Consider the following 18,073-nt stretch of genomic DNA (forward strand, 5'->3'; position numbering starts at 1 on the left):
AGAATGAGTATATTAATTACGTCATACTCCATTAGGATTTACCGTAGACGCTGTCGCCACATTTTCGCATTACGAGCGAAGTTCCGTAAAAATAGGGGGACATAAAATTTCCTCTGGCGACGAATTCCGGGTTAACATTCTCGGAACGATCGCTCTAACGAGCTCCACGATAATAAAAGTGAAAGGCGCGCGAGCGCGAGTCAGCCTTGGTCTCGCCGTTCGCGTTTTCCTTGTTCGAGAAAGGGGTTGAAGAAATTGGCAGGAAGGAGAGGAGGCGTGAAGAGGAGAAAACGAAGAGAAAGATGCCGGCGCAACGCGCGATACTCCGCTATCTCCGGACGCCTTCTCAACATGTTAATTGTATATTTGAGGTGAAGCGATAAATAAGGCGTCGTCGGTAGCTCTTGCCGTGGAGAGTCTTCATTACCAGCTGTAATATATAACCGTGGCCCCTGCGGGGGCATTCCCGATTCACGAAGCGAATTAAGTGTCGGGTACGTACTGGGTGACCCGCAGAAACCAGATTAGGTGATTGCTCCAACGTGATCGTTCTGCGAAAGTTGTAATCAATAATTTCGTCGGTTTGTTTTTTCCTATTAACTTGCGAGACCATCTCGTCCTGGGATCGAGCGTTCCTCTTGTTACACGTGAAACGTGCACAGGGACAAGGACGTTACTTTAGCGAGTCGACTTTCGCGAAGTCGCCACGGCTAATCGTGTCCAGGCATCTCGGTTGTTCATCGTGCCTCGCAGCGTTCTGGATAAGGGTTCGCACGAAAAGAAAGCGAAATCGCATGTGATCTCGGATACATCGGTTTTGAAGGCGGTCCTGCGTATATATAGGGTGTCCCAGGTTCTTCACGCTCGTCTTTATCTACGAGTTTTTAAATAAATTTTGGAGAGTTTCCCTCACACAACAGTAATAAAATTATTACTTGTACTTTTAAATTGTAAGTAAATCAAAATTTAAAAGTTTATATGATACGTATTAAGGCATAAGTATGAAAACTAATAACGATATCTTACTCTTTCTTATATTTAAAATAAACTTTTAAAGAATTATTTAAAATATTTGGTGGTAAAAAATTACAAAAAGCGATAGTCCCAAATTAAATTTTCTGTGAGAAAAATACAACTGATCAAAAAGATTCATTAAAAGGAATGGCGTCAGTTTAGAACATCTTAATATATCTTAATTTCAAATTCAATTTTTATGAAGAAAGCATTAATTCCAAAACGTTCAAGGGATTCGTATGTGAGCATTCCTGAAATATACCGTATACACACGTACCCATCGATCTTCAGGTTTCGAGGTGTGAACCGGTTTCCTCGGCACGATTTTTGACACAAGTCTCCGAGTCTTCTTATCAACCCTCTCGGTCGGTTCCGATGGGGTTCTCGAGCATCATTTTTGTCTCCTTCGTTGGAGCGAGCGAGGCTTTATTCAAGACACCGATGTGGTGGATAGTGATGATACGCCCAGTGTCAGATTTTATTTACCTCACGGCGGGTTTTTGTTTTGTGCTAAATACTCCAGCATTTAAGAAGACGGTCTTCCCCGATTTATGGCCGCCGTCACAGCCTCCAGTTCTTGCTCCTCTTTGTCTTTCTCGAATCCACTCGTGCATTTCGCGTGGATTCTTCAAGGATACTCGTCTCACGTTTTATCCGTCATCACCAGTATCTTGTTTTCTTCGGAAGATACGTTTGCAGACTTAAAAAAGCGACATTAAAATTATATTACAATAAAAACTTGAACGAATGATAAAAATCTCGAGACTTTTGTGCTTTATTAACGTTTTGTTCCGCTCTGTTCCAGATAAATATGGAAGCGGTGACCTCGACCGATTACGCCTCTACAAATCTCAGCAAGAATTTTAATCAGGTCGGTTTCAATACCTATAATTACTCACAATTTGAAGAGAAGTATAAGCCGCGGCAAATTTTCAAATACGGCGACGAGTATCTCGAGTACGGGCATAGGTTCGGCGCTAACGAGAGATTTGCACGAATGAAGCACCAGGATGGTCTGAGACTCGATCAGCGATACATGCGCAGCCATTCTCAGCCGGAACGGCAGCATCACTCGTCCCAGGAGACACGTTCGAAGTCTCAGGACTCTCGCGAGCTCACGTTCTATCAGATAGACCCGCCTGTGAAATCGGAAAATCCACGGCAACATGACAAGTCGCATCAGAAGCTGAAGAAGGAGCTGACCTTCTACGAGATCGATGGACTCCCGTCCGTCGGTCAGGAGAGGAGGGATAAGTCCGAGGTGTGCAAGGAGCGTGCCGATAAGAGTATCAAGTCCCACGACAAGTCCCATGCCGATGGTCAGGAGAGGCCGCAAGCTGCAAAGCACGGCAGGCAGAGTCATCAGGAGCAGCAGAAGACGTTGGCGAACGCGCCAACGTCGGACTACCATCAGCTGAACCGGTCGCAGTCGGATCTCACGGAGTGTCAACTGCCGAATTACTACGGGCACCGGAATAATCCGTACATCGATCCGCCCAAGTATCGACAGTTCGACAGGCCGCCGCGCTATCAGGAGGCCCCGTTGAAATCGGAACCGCCGCCTAAGTATCACGCCGATCCGCCTAAGTACGCCGAAGTGTCCAGACGGCAAGACGACTTTAAGAGGATCCAGGTAAGCCGTAACATATAGGAAATTCTCGTTCGCTCGTGGAACGTGTAAGAATATGTACTACTCTGAGACCTTACTGATCGATTATAAATATATTATAAAAATTGAAGTAATAATAAAATAATTATATCGTAAAATTTTGTAGGTATACAATATTTTTATTATGAAAATGTTTGTTGAACTCTCTCTCTAAAGTACTAAAAGTAAATTTTGGAGTAAATTGCGAATAAATGCTTTCTTATAAATAAATTCAACTTTTCTCGAAAAGCTGTGATTCGGAAGAGACTATCAGTCTTTCTCGATCGCGCTCTGCTATTAGTGCTCCGTTCTCTCGCTAGCTCACGTGGCGACGGCCGGCGCGTTAACGATGAAACTTGCATGAATCGTAGTACTACAAGCCGACTACTATGTTGCGTTATCATTCGGTAGGAGGAGAGAGGCAAACGACAAGGTGGCAGTGGTGGAGGCGGGGGTGGCAGCATCAGCGGCGGTGGTGGCGGTGGCAGTAATTCCAGCGCAGGAAGGGGGAACACCGGCACTCATGGCGCCGAGACGCCCTCTAATCTGGCCAGTATCACGCCGACCGCACGAGAAGTAACACGCGTCGCGATCGCGCGACAACGGCTCTCCCATAAGACGTGCGACGTGCGCACCAACAGTAATAACAATAATAATAACAACAACAGCAAGGAGAACCTGTTGCAGGAGATCGGCGTTGATTGCGATTCCCGGTGTCACGTTGAACCGCCAAAAAATCATCATCATCATCATCAACATCATCACCATCATCAGCAACATCATCAGACTCGCGGCATTGGTGGTAGCAACGTTACTAGCGGTATCGTCGGTAATGTCTTCCCAGATAGTGGTGACGTTTCACACGGCGACTTAACAACGTGCGACAAGTACAAGGGCACCGGGTCGGAGTCGAATCGGGGCGGCAGCAGCGACATAGTTCAAGGTCGTCCAAGCGAGAGATCCATGCTGAAGATCGAAAAGCTATCGGGGAAAGTCGCTCTGCACGGCGGCGGCGAGGCAGCAGTCAGCAAGTGCGGTGCGGAGAGAATGAAGTCGACCTCGCAGGAAGTCGGCTACAACAAGCACGAGGTCAACAAGGCCAAGAGCCACGATGTCGGGCACGGTTACAAAGTCGAGAATCTGCGTTATTACGGCGAGCTGAAGGGCTACGCCGACTTCAAGGCTTACGGTACCGTGGACAAACAGCCGGCGTCCGTGCTGGTGTCTGCGCACGAGAAGTCGCATCTTCTTCACGCGCCCACCTCGTGCGAAAAGGGCGACAAGTGTCACGGCAAGGCGCCGTCTTCGTCCGCGCAGGGTTACAGTCTGGCCAAGATTGGCCAGCAGCAGGCGGAGAAGAGTCATCACGGCGGCGATCACTACTACCACAGATCGTCGCACTCGAAGCCGAACGTGTATCAGGTGTACCAGGAGACCAAGTACTCGTACAACGTGAGCGGGGTGCCTGGGACGCCGGCGCAGGCCAGCGCAGCCGCGGCCTTCTTCGCAAGGTCAGTGTTCACTCAATCTAGCGAATACGATAGCACGTCACGATAGCGTGCTGACGACGCACCTGCTGACGCATCTGACGCGAGCGTCCTAGTTACCGTGATATCTTAACTCTTCCGGTATCGCGATTTTCAGCAATGTCGTACGTGATTTTTTTGGTAAAAATAGGGGATTTAATGAAAGGAAAATTGTGAGGAATTACGTCCACACACACACATGTGCAGATTTTTACATTTTTTAAAATTTTGTATCGCTATTATTTTTCGATAATTTTATTCACGAAAGTTTAGAAGTTAAATGAATTATATTATCCGAAAATATCGAATTTAATTCTAATTTATTGCATTTTTTCTTTTTTTTTATATTTCTTAAAATATTGACGAATATGCTTTCAAATAAAAGTGAGAAATAACATTGCGTGAATATTCAACGCAAATTTTAAAAGCCTTTGAAACAGAAATTTTAAATACTCAACTGTTTGAATACTTAAGGACGTTCTCTCGTCCTTACACTAGAGAAAATCGATTTTCTTAGGATTTTCTTGAAACTGTGAATATACGTTAATTTTTAGGTGTGCATTATGCGTGGTATTTTCAGTACCTCTTCCGGTATAAAAAATAAAGATGCTGAGCCTTAAAGTTTCAAAAAAAATTTTTTTAATTTAATTTTTTTTAGTTTTGGCATTTTTTCCTTATAGAACTCGACGAGAGGAGCAACTTTGGTTCGTCTTGGTCAACCTCGTATCTCTTACCGTTTGGCCTGGAAAACTTTTTCATTAGTAAAAGTTGAAATTTTGAGGCTCAGTATCTTGATTTTTTATACCGGAAGAGGTACTGAAATTTATACCACGCATAAAGCACACCTAAATTAACGTATATACACAGTTTCAAGAAAATCCTAAGAAAATCGATTTTCTCTAGTATGACGAGAGAACGTCCTTAACTGAATCATACTCCTTTCTCGATCAGCTCTACTTTTTAAAGACTTTGGATATCTCGGCATGTCGCATAAAGATGTGTGTCAACGGTTGATGGTTAATAAATAAGAATGAAAAGACGGAATTTTTTACTTGAAGCGGTTCAACCACGCGAAAGTTTATTGCGGCCATTACATGATTTTTGTTTGTTCGGAGAAATTTATACTCTCGTCTTATGTCGCGCGCGAAGCGATCAATTTACAAGACCATAACTGCGTGTATAGATCTCGTATTCCGTTAGCGTGTATCTATGTATTTAAACGTAAAAAGTCGAGACATTTTTCATCGTTATCAGGTCTGCTTCTTGGAGCGTGAACGCAATCGAAGCACTGCTCGCGATACACTAGCAAAAGCATTATTTATTACGCGAATCGATAGCTTGTTTACTCGAGAAATTTGCAAACTCTAAGCTGGCTCGGTCGAGTACTCTCAAACCTAACTTTAATTGACAAGAACTCTGCAACACGTACGCACGAGTAAACAACAGAGCAAAATTTGAACGCGTGCAAAAGCTTCCGCAACTTGTATTTTCCTCGTGAAAACGCCACATCAAACGATTAAGGCATTCTATTGTCCCTCACGTCGTTCTTACACATTTTAACGCGTATAATTACGATTATGCGAGCGCAGCCGGCTGTAGAATGACATTCAGCTTCAAACCTCGTCGTTTCTTTCTCTCGTAAATAGGTGCGAAGGAGCCTGACTCTTCCGACTTGTTTGTCTTATAAAGCGCATTTTCACCGCACCAAATCATCCCCGTAGAACACGCGTACGGGGACCCATCCTTCCTGGTTAGGCTCTGTCTCGAGCTTTGATCTCGCGTATTTTCGACGTTCCCGTATGAAAGCACCCACAGCTTGCGTGGCGAGAGCGCGAGTACAAGCACGAGCAAGCGTGGATCGCATGTGGTTTATGTGCGAGGAGAAAGCTCTTTCTCTTTCTATAAGGGCTCCGCGGTCACAGCCGTCTTTTCCCCTTAATCTTAGGCGCGACCTCAACCCTTTAATAACCTTGCTCATAGCTCGTGGATATTGTAAAGCACAATGGCATTCTTGGGGGGTCGGCTGCTCGTACATCCCGTCTTCACCTTTCCTTCCCCTCTTTCTCTTTCGTTTTTGTTCGCTCGCCGTTCTTACGCGTGTGCGTACAAAGCGCGCGAATACGTGTGAGTTATTAGCAGCGGCTAATTACGAACTACGCTTAATAACGATGTGCGTCGAGAATCGAAAGTTTTCTGGACGGTGGTGGGGGAGAGAACGCTCGAGGGAGGTCTCTCCGGTTAACGCCGGACTTCGGAACACCGGCAAATTATTCAAAGCGAATGGGACTGTTATTAACCGGATGCTCCGCTATCCATGCATATAATAAGCCCGGGCTTTCAGCGAGCGAGCGCGACCGTCGCGGCTTTAGGCTTACACGAGCGTTTTAATAGCGTTTTGGGCGCAGCGATGACGCTAATCATCGGGATACCCGACAGGGATTCAAATCGCAATAGGCACAGTCATATTAAACATGCGGTATACAGATTTGCCCTTTTATCTTTAACATTTCGCGTTCCCAATTATTTCATATATCAAAAATGAATGTTGTACCTACCAAATTCTCTCCTTTTGAAGTACGGTTGGTATCAACTTTCAATATTTATTAAAATATTTTTAATTTGTTACAAAAATATCTTTCGCTCTTTTATAATAACCGAATGTTGACCGTTGTTAAACAAACGAGATGATATTAAAATAGAATTTCGTGCTTTTTTCTTTTTTTTTTATTAACTTGCCAATTTTTCGACAATAATATTTTTATCTTTACTTTTACTTTTCTATGCCAGCGACGTCGTAAATATATATGTAGCTACGATACGTAGTGATGTATAGCGTATACTTACAAGTCAGTTAGCCAGCTTGTCATTAACGTATGTATAATAGCGCATAGCGGGCGCTTGAGCGATCGTGCCTCGTGTTTCAATGATTTCAATGCACTCTTGCCGAGACAGTGGCGCCTGTTCTGCACATACTGTCTATTTAATACTTCCTTTTCTTTGCTCTTCAACGATTCCTTAGGACAGACAGTAGTCTCGTAGGAAGTTGTGTGACGAGAATTGAAATTAATCGTGTTCCGCGCGTACATCGATGATCGCTTTTAACTCTTTATATATAATGCTAATTAAACTACAAAATTAATTATTTTTATTCGTAATCAATGTAATGCCTACTCTATTAATGTCAGTATTGAAGGCATATCCAGATACGTTCAATGTTAAATAGATACAAAAGCATTCATGTAAAATTACATTTCATAATTAGCAATGAATGTTATTAAATATTTTTTTTTATACTAGCGAGCAAGATATAATAGCTGCTTTAATTGAGATAATGATAATAATGATATAAAAAGTTAAATTTTAAAATTAATAGTTTTTCCAGAACACTTTCCAATTCTGCAACCATTATTTTCAAGATTTTTTTTTATATTTATTCATACTAATGTGAAAATAAATTTGAGAATATTATTCCGTTGTGTGTCGAATCGACGAATGTCGGTTGGGCGAACTTGAACTCGCGTATCTTGTTTAATTTCTCGAAAATGATCAACCACTTCGTTTTAACCATTTCTCCGCTTTCCAAATCGGATGTAAATCCGTTTCGCGAGTAAACACGGTGCGAAGTTACCCAGAGTGGCTGTGCTTTTTTTTTTCCAAATTTCCTCGCAGTCAAACTCCGATGGAGGTCGATTTCCCGATGGGCTCTGCCGTAGCTCCTCGTAAAGTTGAAATTTCAAAACTTTCGCATCGGCGTTATCTATACGAAGCACGGGCAGATAAAATTGACCTAGGTTGCACATCCCCCGGTACCGGCGGGGAAGAGGAAGAATGGCAAGAAGAGAAGTGGAGAACGCGAGAGGATAAGGTGAAACTGAAGGCGGTGGGCCAAGTCTACCCGTATTGTTGGCTGTCGTGATTTTATTGCCCCTTTATATTGCTTCTGCAATACTCTCTTTCTCTTTTCCTCTTCTCTCTCGTACCACGCTCATTTCCTTCTCTTCGCCTCACCTTAGGTCCGTCTCTCTCGCTGTCTCTCACTTCCGACCTCCCGCCCCCGGGATCGCGAAAGCGATTTTTACGAGGCAGCTCGTTTCGCGTCTCCCGAGATGCAACCTGCTCGCCCGCCATTCCTGAAAATTGCAATCTCAGGGATCACGATAGTCGGGATCGCTCGTCGTAATCGAGGAACGGGAAATGATAGAATCCGCAAAAATGCGAATCGCGACCATAACTCAAAAATCGTGCAACTGAATCGCGTCTTAGAGGTAGCCGGGCTTGCACCGTCGCCTTTTGTGTCACTGCTTGTAAACATATATTGCCTTTCTTTATAGATGCAACTGTAGAATCGAAAAATTATCATAGAAATGTAAACGCGCCTAAACTGGCGACTTGGATGAACGTGCGGGGTTTTACCTGCTCGTGAGATATTGAAGAGACGGGGAATTGCCGTCATGGAATCGCGGAAAAGGGAAGAGAGTACCTTCGGATTTTTCTCCGAAAGAGGCGCGCGCACGCGCGCGCACTCTATCCTATTACATATTTATAGCATATAAGATTTTGTCTTCGTTCTCGAGGCTCGGCGTGGGCAACACGGATAGTACGCTGGTATCCTATTAGACGTATTCGGATAACCCTTAATTAGGCAGATGGGATGCGAGGGACGAAACGTAAATACGCGCCTGCACACATATTGCTCGTGGAAACGCGTATCCTATTTAATTTGAAAGCCGAGGAAAGATCGTTATCTCATTATGTGAGCGGTATATCACGCTTGTGTGAGCGGTAATAATTATTGGTGCGAGAATAAGAAACTACGTGCTGCGCGAAATTACTCGATAGGATACAAACCTATCGACAACAAAGTTTATACAACAAACTTTATACTTTGAGAGTATAAAGTTATACCACACAATATAGCCGCAGTATAATATATTTGAAGGAGCTTTTAATTCTCGGTGAATTTTTTTTCTACCTTCAAGAAGGAGTTATCATCGTTTCTAAAAATTTATTGTTACACAGTAGATATACGAAGTATCTCAGATGTATTGCATTTCTGTTTTACTCAATTTTCAAATCACAGAATAATATTTAGTTGGTGGAATCGCGCACGTGTTTTTAACGTCAATTGCATAAACCGTGTATAATTCTTGTAACTGCTTGTCCGTCATTCGATAAGCAGTCAAAGTTCGTGGAATGACCCGTTATAGTAGTCAACAACGAGCCTACCGACAACCCCGAACACATCCTGTGGGTCACGAGTGATCCCCGAGCTCTTCGTTCAACAGGTAGCGCTCTCTCGTAGCCCGAGTTCGCCGGCGACCCAGCCCTCTCCATTATATTCATATCATGTAAATGCGCCCTACTGCGCTTCGGTCGACTCCTATTTTCCACCCCTGTGCCAAGTCAGACGTAAAGCTGTACCAAGTAAGAGAGAGAGAGGAGAGGAAAGAAAAAAAACGAAGAGAGAGAGAGAGAGAGATGAGTTTAAAAGAGAGGAAGATGGAAAATGCCATCTCCTGCTTTACATTTATTCTAATAGGATAATACCAGCTGTCTTGACATCCGGACGTGGCGCCTCGTTTGTGATAACCGAGATCTCAACATCTCGTATACTCGCAACCCGTCGCGTCGCGTAAAAGAGTCACGGTCGGTCTCGCTCCGCGTATACTTGGCGCGAGACACTACCGTGTCTCTTGATAATTCCTCGATTATATCCTCGTTGCAATACCATTCGATTATCTCCGTCGTCGTTAACGATCTCTCATCTCTCTTTCTTTGCCGTGTTTCCTTTTCTGCAGATCGTTCGCGCGTTGTAATTAAAGAGGCAAGTGGATGGTGTGTTACATTAATGATCTCTGCTGGTACGTTTATGGCTTATCGGATCTAAAAATTAATCGATAGTCTCAACATGATCAATGAACTAATTCTCTGACTGATCTAATTTCTCACAGCATAGAAGCAATTAAAGTTATTTAAAATAGCATCGGGCTATCTTTATGCGCTAGTTAATTATTGTGGATGATTATGGTAGAAGCTTCGAGTCTTTGAATACAAAAATGTTTCTTCGTTTTCTTTCTTTTATTTTAAGTATATCTAGGAACTTTATTACGATTTTTTTTTGTCTCTTTCATGATTCCGTTAATATCTTTATATTCTTCTTTGTATCTTTATTAGCGCTGTCTATGCTTATCGTGTATTATCTTTCTCCATCTTCTTTAGGTAGTAGGTACTTTGAGAGGATTTTCGTTTTAGTACGCAAGCAATATATATTGCTATACATATATACGCAATATACACATACATATTTACATACATATACGTACGTAGTACATGCATACATAAGTTACTCACAAGGGAATTGTCACAACTATTCGGAAGTGATTTGATTCTCCTTGAAATATATTGTTTAAATATCTAAACACATATTTTTTATATGTGCTTATTTTGAAGTTTCAGCATAAAGTCGTTTTTAATTGTTATTTAATAGAAAAAATATATTTTTACAAAAGTAATAATGGGGATGAGGGTATTTTGAAAAATGTCTCTTTTTATAATATAAATATCAGATTATATGTTTTTCTTTCTTTTCATTCTTCCATTATGAATGAAAGAAAAATGTGGAGAGTACTAAAATCTTATACATATATCTTCTCTTTCTTTCATCAGCATTGTCTTTTCCATTTATACGTCGATAAACGTGTACACAAACTTGTCACGTGCGTCGTCATTATCACAGCATCATCATGTGGGTGTTACGCAGTTAGTCAGATCCTTCTTTATATCGCGTCTTCTAACGCATCCCGTTGCACACACATGCACACGTTGACTATTAAATGATGCACATTTATCACTTTTAATTGTATACGCTAAAATGAAGAAAAAGGCATGTCGAGAGTTAATCCGCTAGTTTCTGTGAATAATAAACGCATGATTTATATGTTTGCTAAAAAATTTCGGTGCTTGAGCACTTTTGACAAATTTCGCAATTATGCTTTTGCGATTTTTTGCAACAAGTCGGCGCTATACATCAAGTAACATCAGAACAGTTTAATTTGAAAGGACAAGCGTGCATTTGTTGTTATATTACTTCTATACCTCGCCGTAGAGGGACTGATTAATTTTTGACTGCGATAATATATATCGTATATAATAATTATAATTAATAGTGAATAATCGATTGATTAAAGCAGAGAACAATAACAGTTTTAATCTAATATCAGTAATATCGGAGTAAGAAGATCTCAACGTCAGTAAGTTTTAATTTTTCCAGTCTATTATACTCTGATTATATTGATTACCTTCTTAGACGCTAAATCGATGATTTTGAATCCTTTTTATTATGAGGCAAATAATATTAATTTAAATTTATAGCATAATCTCGAATTGTTTAAAAGTTTATTGCAATCCAATACATTTTAACGAAAATAAATTTTGAAAGTAATTGGAACTTGAAATTAATTTTTGCGAATATTGCAATTATTCACGTATTAAAAGCCATTTTAGCACTTCTCATCGGCTCTTCAGTTCTTATCGCACCATCAGAAATTCTCTCTGTGATTTAAAAAGCATCTTCATCATCTTCGTTATAAACATAAAGGCATTAATGACACTAAGTGTGTGCACTCTGCAAGTCGTTAAGCAGCTGCGTGCACGAGTCCACGAGACATCGTCGCCAACTCTTTTTCGGTGCTCCGATTGAGACCTCGATTTCGCCAATTAGAGGTGAAATGCCTGCATTACGTCGATTAACCGGCGGCATCTTAACGAGTTTCACGGCTGATTATTAAAAGCCGATAGCTCGTTGAGAGAAGACGACCGGTCCGTGTATCAAGCGCGTTCATGTGGGAAGCCACAGTTTGTAATTACCCTGCCGGACATGCGCGCATATGCGAGCCAATGTACAGGCAATTATGTCACACTTCGGTCCCGATATTACTTTTCAATTTGATATTGCCGACGTCGATGGACGTGCCCGGTTACTTTGACGCTCGGGCCGTATATCAGGCTTTTTTGCATTGCGTGGCCAATTAATATGTATCTGCGTGTGCGCGGACGACCATGATTAGCCGGTTAAAGTGTCACATTGCGGATATTGAAATCGCACTTTAGACGACGGATGCGAGAAAACAGCGAACGTATCATTTGCAAGTGTATTCGTATTATATCGTATAAAGAGGAACGCTCTTCGATTTATTACTATTTTATCAACGTCGTAGATTATCGTAACATTTAATGGTTAAATTTGTTTTATAAGTCTCTGGAAAGTCATGGTCAGAAAACTTCTACAGTGTGATTTTAGATCAAGTCTAACTAAAACATTCGGTTCAAAATATAAAGCAAATATTTATGCAACATTTTGAATATCAATATTATTATTTAAATATCTCCGAGATTCAGTTTTTTATTGCAATGCTCTTCCTACTTTAAAATTCTTATCGTGTTATATATGAAGTGAAGAAATGTACGTACAATCGATCAAGTGGCCTGACGCAATTTAAACGGCTTTACAGTACCGTTGTTTCGGGAGATTTTCGTACGCGCGCATGAGATCTCGTACCTGTCCGAGAATATCGGGAGCGCGTGAGCGTCATTAGTTATCCAGCATTATGGCCGAGGAACGATCCGAATCAATTTGGAGGTTCGTAACCCCGGCTACGGGGGGTCCATGGCCGCTTCATATATCACTGTGGCCAGTGGTCGAAAGGCGGGCGGCAAACGGTAGAGAGAAATTCTCTCTCTCAGATTTCGGTCGTTGCGCGTCGTAAAAAAAAGAGAATATCACGCGCGGACACGATAGTCTCTTTTTATCGGTTCAATTAGATTGCGATTTTATACTGTGTCGAATATGCGATGAGACATCCACGTTTTATATCCGTCTTTTCGGCGTCACCGTGACCAAGTGATGGTGATATCGCGTCAGGTGTTGTTTATCGTATGTGCCGAAAATCGATCAGAGAGACGAATGTGCGACGTCGGAATGTTAGGCAATTTTTCGCGCGAATAGCTCTGCAAGCACGAATATCTTATACCTGATTTGTTATACCGCCCAAAAGATCTACAGTGATAGATCGGTAAACCGCGCGACGGAATAAAGACGGGCGTAAATTTTAAGATTGATGGCTATAAAGTTATTGATAATTTACATATAATAAATTTTTCAATTTTAACAACAATAATATAATTATTTGTTTGATTGTGAGATTCGAGCGAAGCGAGGAAAGAAGCATCGCTTTGATAATCCTAATTGAATTATATTTATGCTCTTGCACAAAAACAATACATTTCATATAAAAGATTATTAACAGTTTATCCCATGTTTTATACGCTCCGATTGTAATGTATATAATATTACGCGAAACTCATCCTTATACATTTAAATACAATAATATTTTCTTTTTATACAATGGAAGATTTTTTTAAAAAATATGGAAATCCGGAAGTAAACAATTTCGATCTTCTCTTTACGCTTTATGATTTTTTGACTCGGCATCACTGGCGTTTAATTTAATTCTGCCGTTAGAGCTCGCGCCGTGGCGAGAGCCCGTGTACGACCATTTCATATACGCCTTCCTCTCGTCGGCATTTTGTCACGCGAGCAACAATCCAATCGATAAACAAATATAAACGAGCGCGAGTGCTGGCGGGTGGTTGTCAGCGAAATGCACGAGCGGGTTCTAGGCCGGGGAATAAAAAATACATATATATATTGCGTTTCACATATACGCGCGCGCGAGAGTCGTTGCGCGTAGAACTTTTAATTTGCAAAAAGCACAATGCCGAACTATAGTTTCGATGACTCGTATTTCTAGACAAATGTGCCCGCCGACATTTCGACGAGTTGTTTTTTGTAACTTGCACTGTTATTTGTTTGCTTTACAGTAGTTTGCAAACAAGCTCCCTAGGGTCTCTTTTTTTTTCATTCCTTCCTACGTGTCCTCCAATAATTTTTATACATAGAACAGGAACAGCCACGCTCTTGGAGTCAAAAAGGTCAGTTTTGTATTTACCCTGGTTAAATAATCGAGTATAATGCGATTGACCGAGATTTAAGTAATATTGGATATAATTCGCGATGTTAACTTACTTTTGAATTCCATTAATCGATCCGGTGGAGTAAAGTAAATATTTTCCGTTGATCAGCCTCAGCTCATATTTAATTAGTTCGCATCTACTATATGCTGGGAATGAAACATTCGTATTTATTTGCGAACGGGGGTTTGCAAAAGGAGTCTCATAAAAAAATACCGAGCGATGCCATTAATAACGCGAGACGAGAAATGCTTTGTGGCCGCGAGCACGCAGTCAGTTTCAACAATTCGCCGCATCGAGTGTTTATATTTTATGCATGTACGTTCTTTTACGCACTCAGCATTTATGCTGGATATTTTATAATACGTCAAAAATTCGAGTTTTCCCTCTCGGAATGGTCACTAAGAGGTATCATCCAATTTTTTTTTAATATTCGGGAACGTCCAATCGCGTAATAGAACTAATTTCTAAATTGCGCACTTTTTGAAATATTCACGTTCTCCAAAAATATATACGTATAGATATTTAGGAGATAGGGAGAGAATGAGAAAAAACCTAAAAAATAATTTGTATTAAAAATATATTTTTTATTATATAAAGTGCTACGATGTATTCTAGAGAAATTATTTGTCTCTCAAAATTCTAGGCGTCACCTGCATCGTGCTTTAGCAGACTTTAGATCCAATTATAGATGCCGAGGTAGACGTATTCTTACGAATCACGATTTTTCTATCTCTTGGAGTTTCTCTTTTCACGATTTTATAATGGTGTATCCGCTTTATATATCGTTGAGCTGCTTTTTTATAATTTTTCGACTGCCGTTCGCTCCTTAAATATTATCGTTTTAGAGATTCAATTATAGATTTTAGACTCTACCGTAGAAGAACGGAAAAGATGCATCGATCAATCTATGCATCTCAATATTTACGAAAATCTTATGGTTCTTACAATAATTCTTACTCTAATGTACTACGATAGGTTACCATTTTTATGTTATATATGTTACTCTTTTCGTAGCATGATATATAAACATTTTGAGCAATTAGAATGATAGAATCTACTTACAAATATTATCTTGCAAAATTTCAAGCCAATAAAAAATGTATGTAAATATATAATTATTTTATGTTCATATTTTTTCCATACATCGAATGATCTTTGGTGAATAAACTTTAGTATCAGTTGTTTACCGATTTCGAATTTGTTTACTGATAATTATGGCGCCAAATAAAGGTGTGAACACGAAGGATAACGTTCGACAAGCCTTGTATATGAATTCTCAATGAACTGTGTAAATAATAACCGGAGTACCGGAATAATTAGCAGAATAATTAATCACGGTTAATTCAGCGTGAATCGTGTAGATTCTCCTCATGCTCCACCGATCACCGTCGCGAATTACTGTCGCGTCTAAAAATAAACACGTATGTTCCTGCAACAGTAACGTGTATATTTGGTGGCAACGATTTTTTTATCGCTCCACGATCGGTTCTGTCGTTTTTCTCTCAATCCGGAACACCAGGATCGCGTAACGGGTGACGATAAAATGCGCCGTATATACCCGCTCGCGCGCCGGTGATCGCGACAAAATAACGAACAGCTCAATTAGACGCATCGTAAAATGCAAATGTATGCGCGTGCCGCTTGCGAACGTGCTAGGCAAGCTTTTCTTGTGCACGCGCGCATGTGTGCGTGTACGTGTGTGCGACCGCGTCTCGACCGTGGATACGAGGAGCATAAGTAGAAAAGTCGTCCGTCCGGAACCGAACGGACGTAATAACTTTAATTGTTAATTAACGCTAGCTTTGCGTCGGCCGTACCGTGGAGCTCCGTGTGCCCCTCGAATATTACCCTCGACAGACCGGCCCTTTGTTCTTTGTCTTCGACAACTCTTTGCAGATTCGAATGTTCTCTCCTAAACTCCCGACTACGTTTCGTCGCGAGATAATTAATCCCGTTGAATTTAATTACACCGGTCCTGCAATGCGTTTATGGCGGATGTTTGTGTTTTTAATTAGTGCAACCCCGCTCATTGTGTACACTAAGATACGGCATATCGCACACGTTGCGAATTTTTAATGTAATTCGCGCAGCCCGTCTACGTATTCATATTCTGTTTTTTTTTGTCCAATCTTACATATATCCCTAAGTCAATATTCTCCAATAAATGAAATTATTTACTGAAGCTAATAAAATAAAAATAAAAATTTGGCCAATTAGATAACTTTAATTTTAATCCATTTTGTTCTAATTAGCTGTATTCTAATCTTCAATTTCCAATATGTAATCTAAATACGAGCTTTGCACGAGATATTTTTCGAGCGAAACTTATAGCGCGAGTGCAAAATTTTGCTTTACCTCTTCGGCACGTATTTAAAAGAGCTTTCTTTTTACGAGAGAAAAACTGAGCAGCTCTCTCCTTATTGTCGCGCTGTCACGAAGCAGTCATTTTTTGTTACTTCTTCTCGAGATTACAAGAGCGCGCTTAATATTGCCATTTTCTTCTTGGCCAACCAGTCTGTTGTCACGTGAAGCTTCTCTCTTTTTATTATAATAAAAAGAGAGAAGCTTCTTAATCTTTATTGTCGGCTGAATATTCTCTATGAAATTGAAGTATTACATTATAAAATGCAGTTCATTAATGAAATCAGTTACATCCTTTTGTCCGTAAAACTTTGAAATTTTTGCATTTTTCGCACCATACGTATCGATGACAATAAGATGTAATAAATTAGTAATCTTTCCTTTGTTGCAATTTGCTGCCATGAATAAATGTCGATTTGTAATCGATCGCGTGCATTGACGTATCATAGTGTAAGCTAGAGTGTAAAAAGCTATCGCATAAATAGGATTTGTCAAATGGTCCGACGTAAAAAGAGCCGATCGTGCAGGACTCCTGCAACGGCGGCTCTTTGTGTGAACTCAATAGTCCATTCATCATCCTGGCTACTCGATCAACGCCTAGTACGCGCCATTTTCATGAAGAAAATGGCGAAGAGAGTGCGGATTACGTCGCCCAGTCAGACTTTCTACAACGTCAACTTATCACTTGATAATAATGTGTCTTAGGATATGCAAATATGAGATGAAAATACGATAGATACATTAGAATTATAATTATTTCTTTTGTACGTGGAATTTTTAACCGTAATAAAACAATAATTTTGTTGGACATAAGATTATTTGGAAGTGACATCAAGGCAATTGGGATATTTTTCAAATATTAATATTTCAATTATATTGTTTGTACATTTTAGCTTAACGTTAACTTTTTAATTAAAACCTGAGATTGTTCGGTTGAACCGTTTTCAGAAACGTAGAATGATTCAATTCCAGTTTAATCTTTGAAACGAAATTCTCTTTCTCCACACGGATGTCTTTTTGCTCGAGCTGTACAAAAGAACGTCGCGATTTCTTTTCCCCGCATCTCTCGTAACTTTAACGATGGTACGAGATAGGAAATACTAAGAGAGAAGCCCGTAGCAGAAGATAGACTGACTCCTTCAGCGATTTTCGTCACATTCGAAGCTACTTCACAACTCACTTTGCTCTCAGAATTGCTCTCATCTGGATGATAGTGAACATTTGAGCAACGAATGGCACATTTTAGATAATCTCGCGATTTTATTAGATTTTCTCGCGATTACCTGCCAATTCTAATAGCAAAAAGAACTGTTCTAAATTAACTAGACTTTACATAAATTAATTTCACAATCCTATTTTTTCTTCCACATAATAATTTATCTTTTTTAAATTTATTTATAAGTCGTTTTAATGCCATGAAAATTAAGTTCAGATTCATAAAAATTTATAAACAAAGAGATTATAAATTAACTAAATTTTATATAAATTAAAA

The 18,073-nt window shown here is 40.4% G+C and overlaps 2 protein-coding genes across 5 annotated transcripts in view; one reads left to right on the top strand and one right to left on the bottom strand.

The window, feature by feature from the left end:
* LOC112467009 overlaps positions 1 to 18,073 on the top strand; it is a 324,735-nt gene that overhangs the window by 111,496 nt on the left and 195,166 nt on the right. For all 4 annotated transcript variants that reach the window (XR_003042205.1, XM_025035429.1, XM_025035430.1 and 1 more), the window contains exons 4-5: positions 1,820 to 2,647; positions 3,074 to 4,173. Coding sequence is in view for 3 of the 4 variants with exons in the window: in XM_025035429.1 (XP_024891197.1) it covers positions 1,820 to 2,647; positions 3,074 to 4,173 (1,928 nt within the window). In the remaining variant the exon portion in view is untranslated. The remainder of the gene's footprint in view (positions 1 to 1,819; positions 2,648 to 3,073; positions 4,174 to 18,073) is intronic.
* LOC112467013 overlaps positions 1 to 18,073 on the bottom strand; it is a 278,592-nt gene that overhangs the window by 1,638 nt on the left and 258,881 nt on the right. The window lies entirely within an intron of this gene.

The sequence above is a fragment of the Temnothorax curvispinosus genome, unplaced genomic scaffold (assembly GCF_003070985.1).
Source record: "Temnothorax curvispinosus isolate PA1 unplaced genomic scaffold, ASM307098v1 QBEX01016800.1, whole genome shotgun sequence".
Lineage (NCBI taxonomy): Eukaryota > Metazoa > Arthropoda > Insecta > Hymenoptera > Formicidae > Temnothorax > Temnothorax curvispinosus.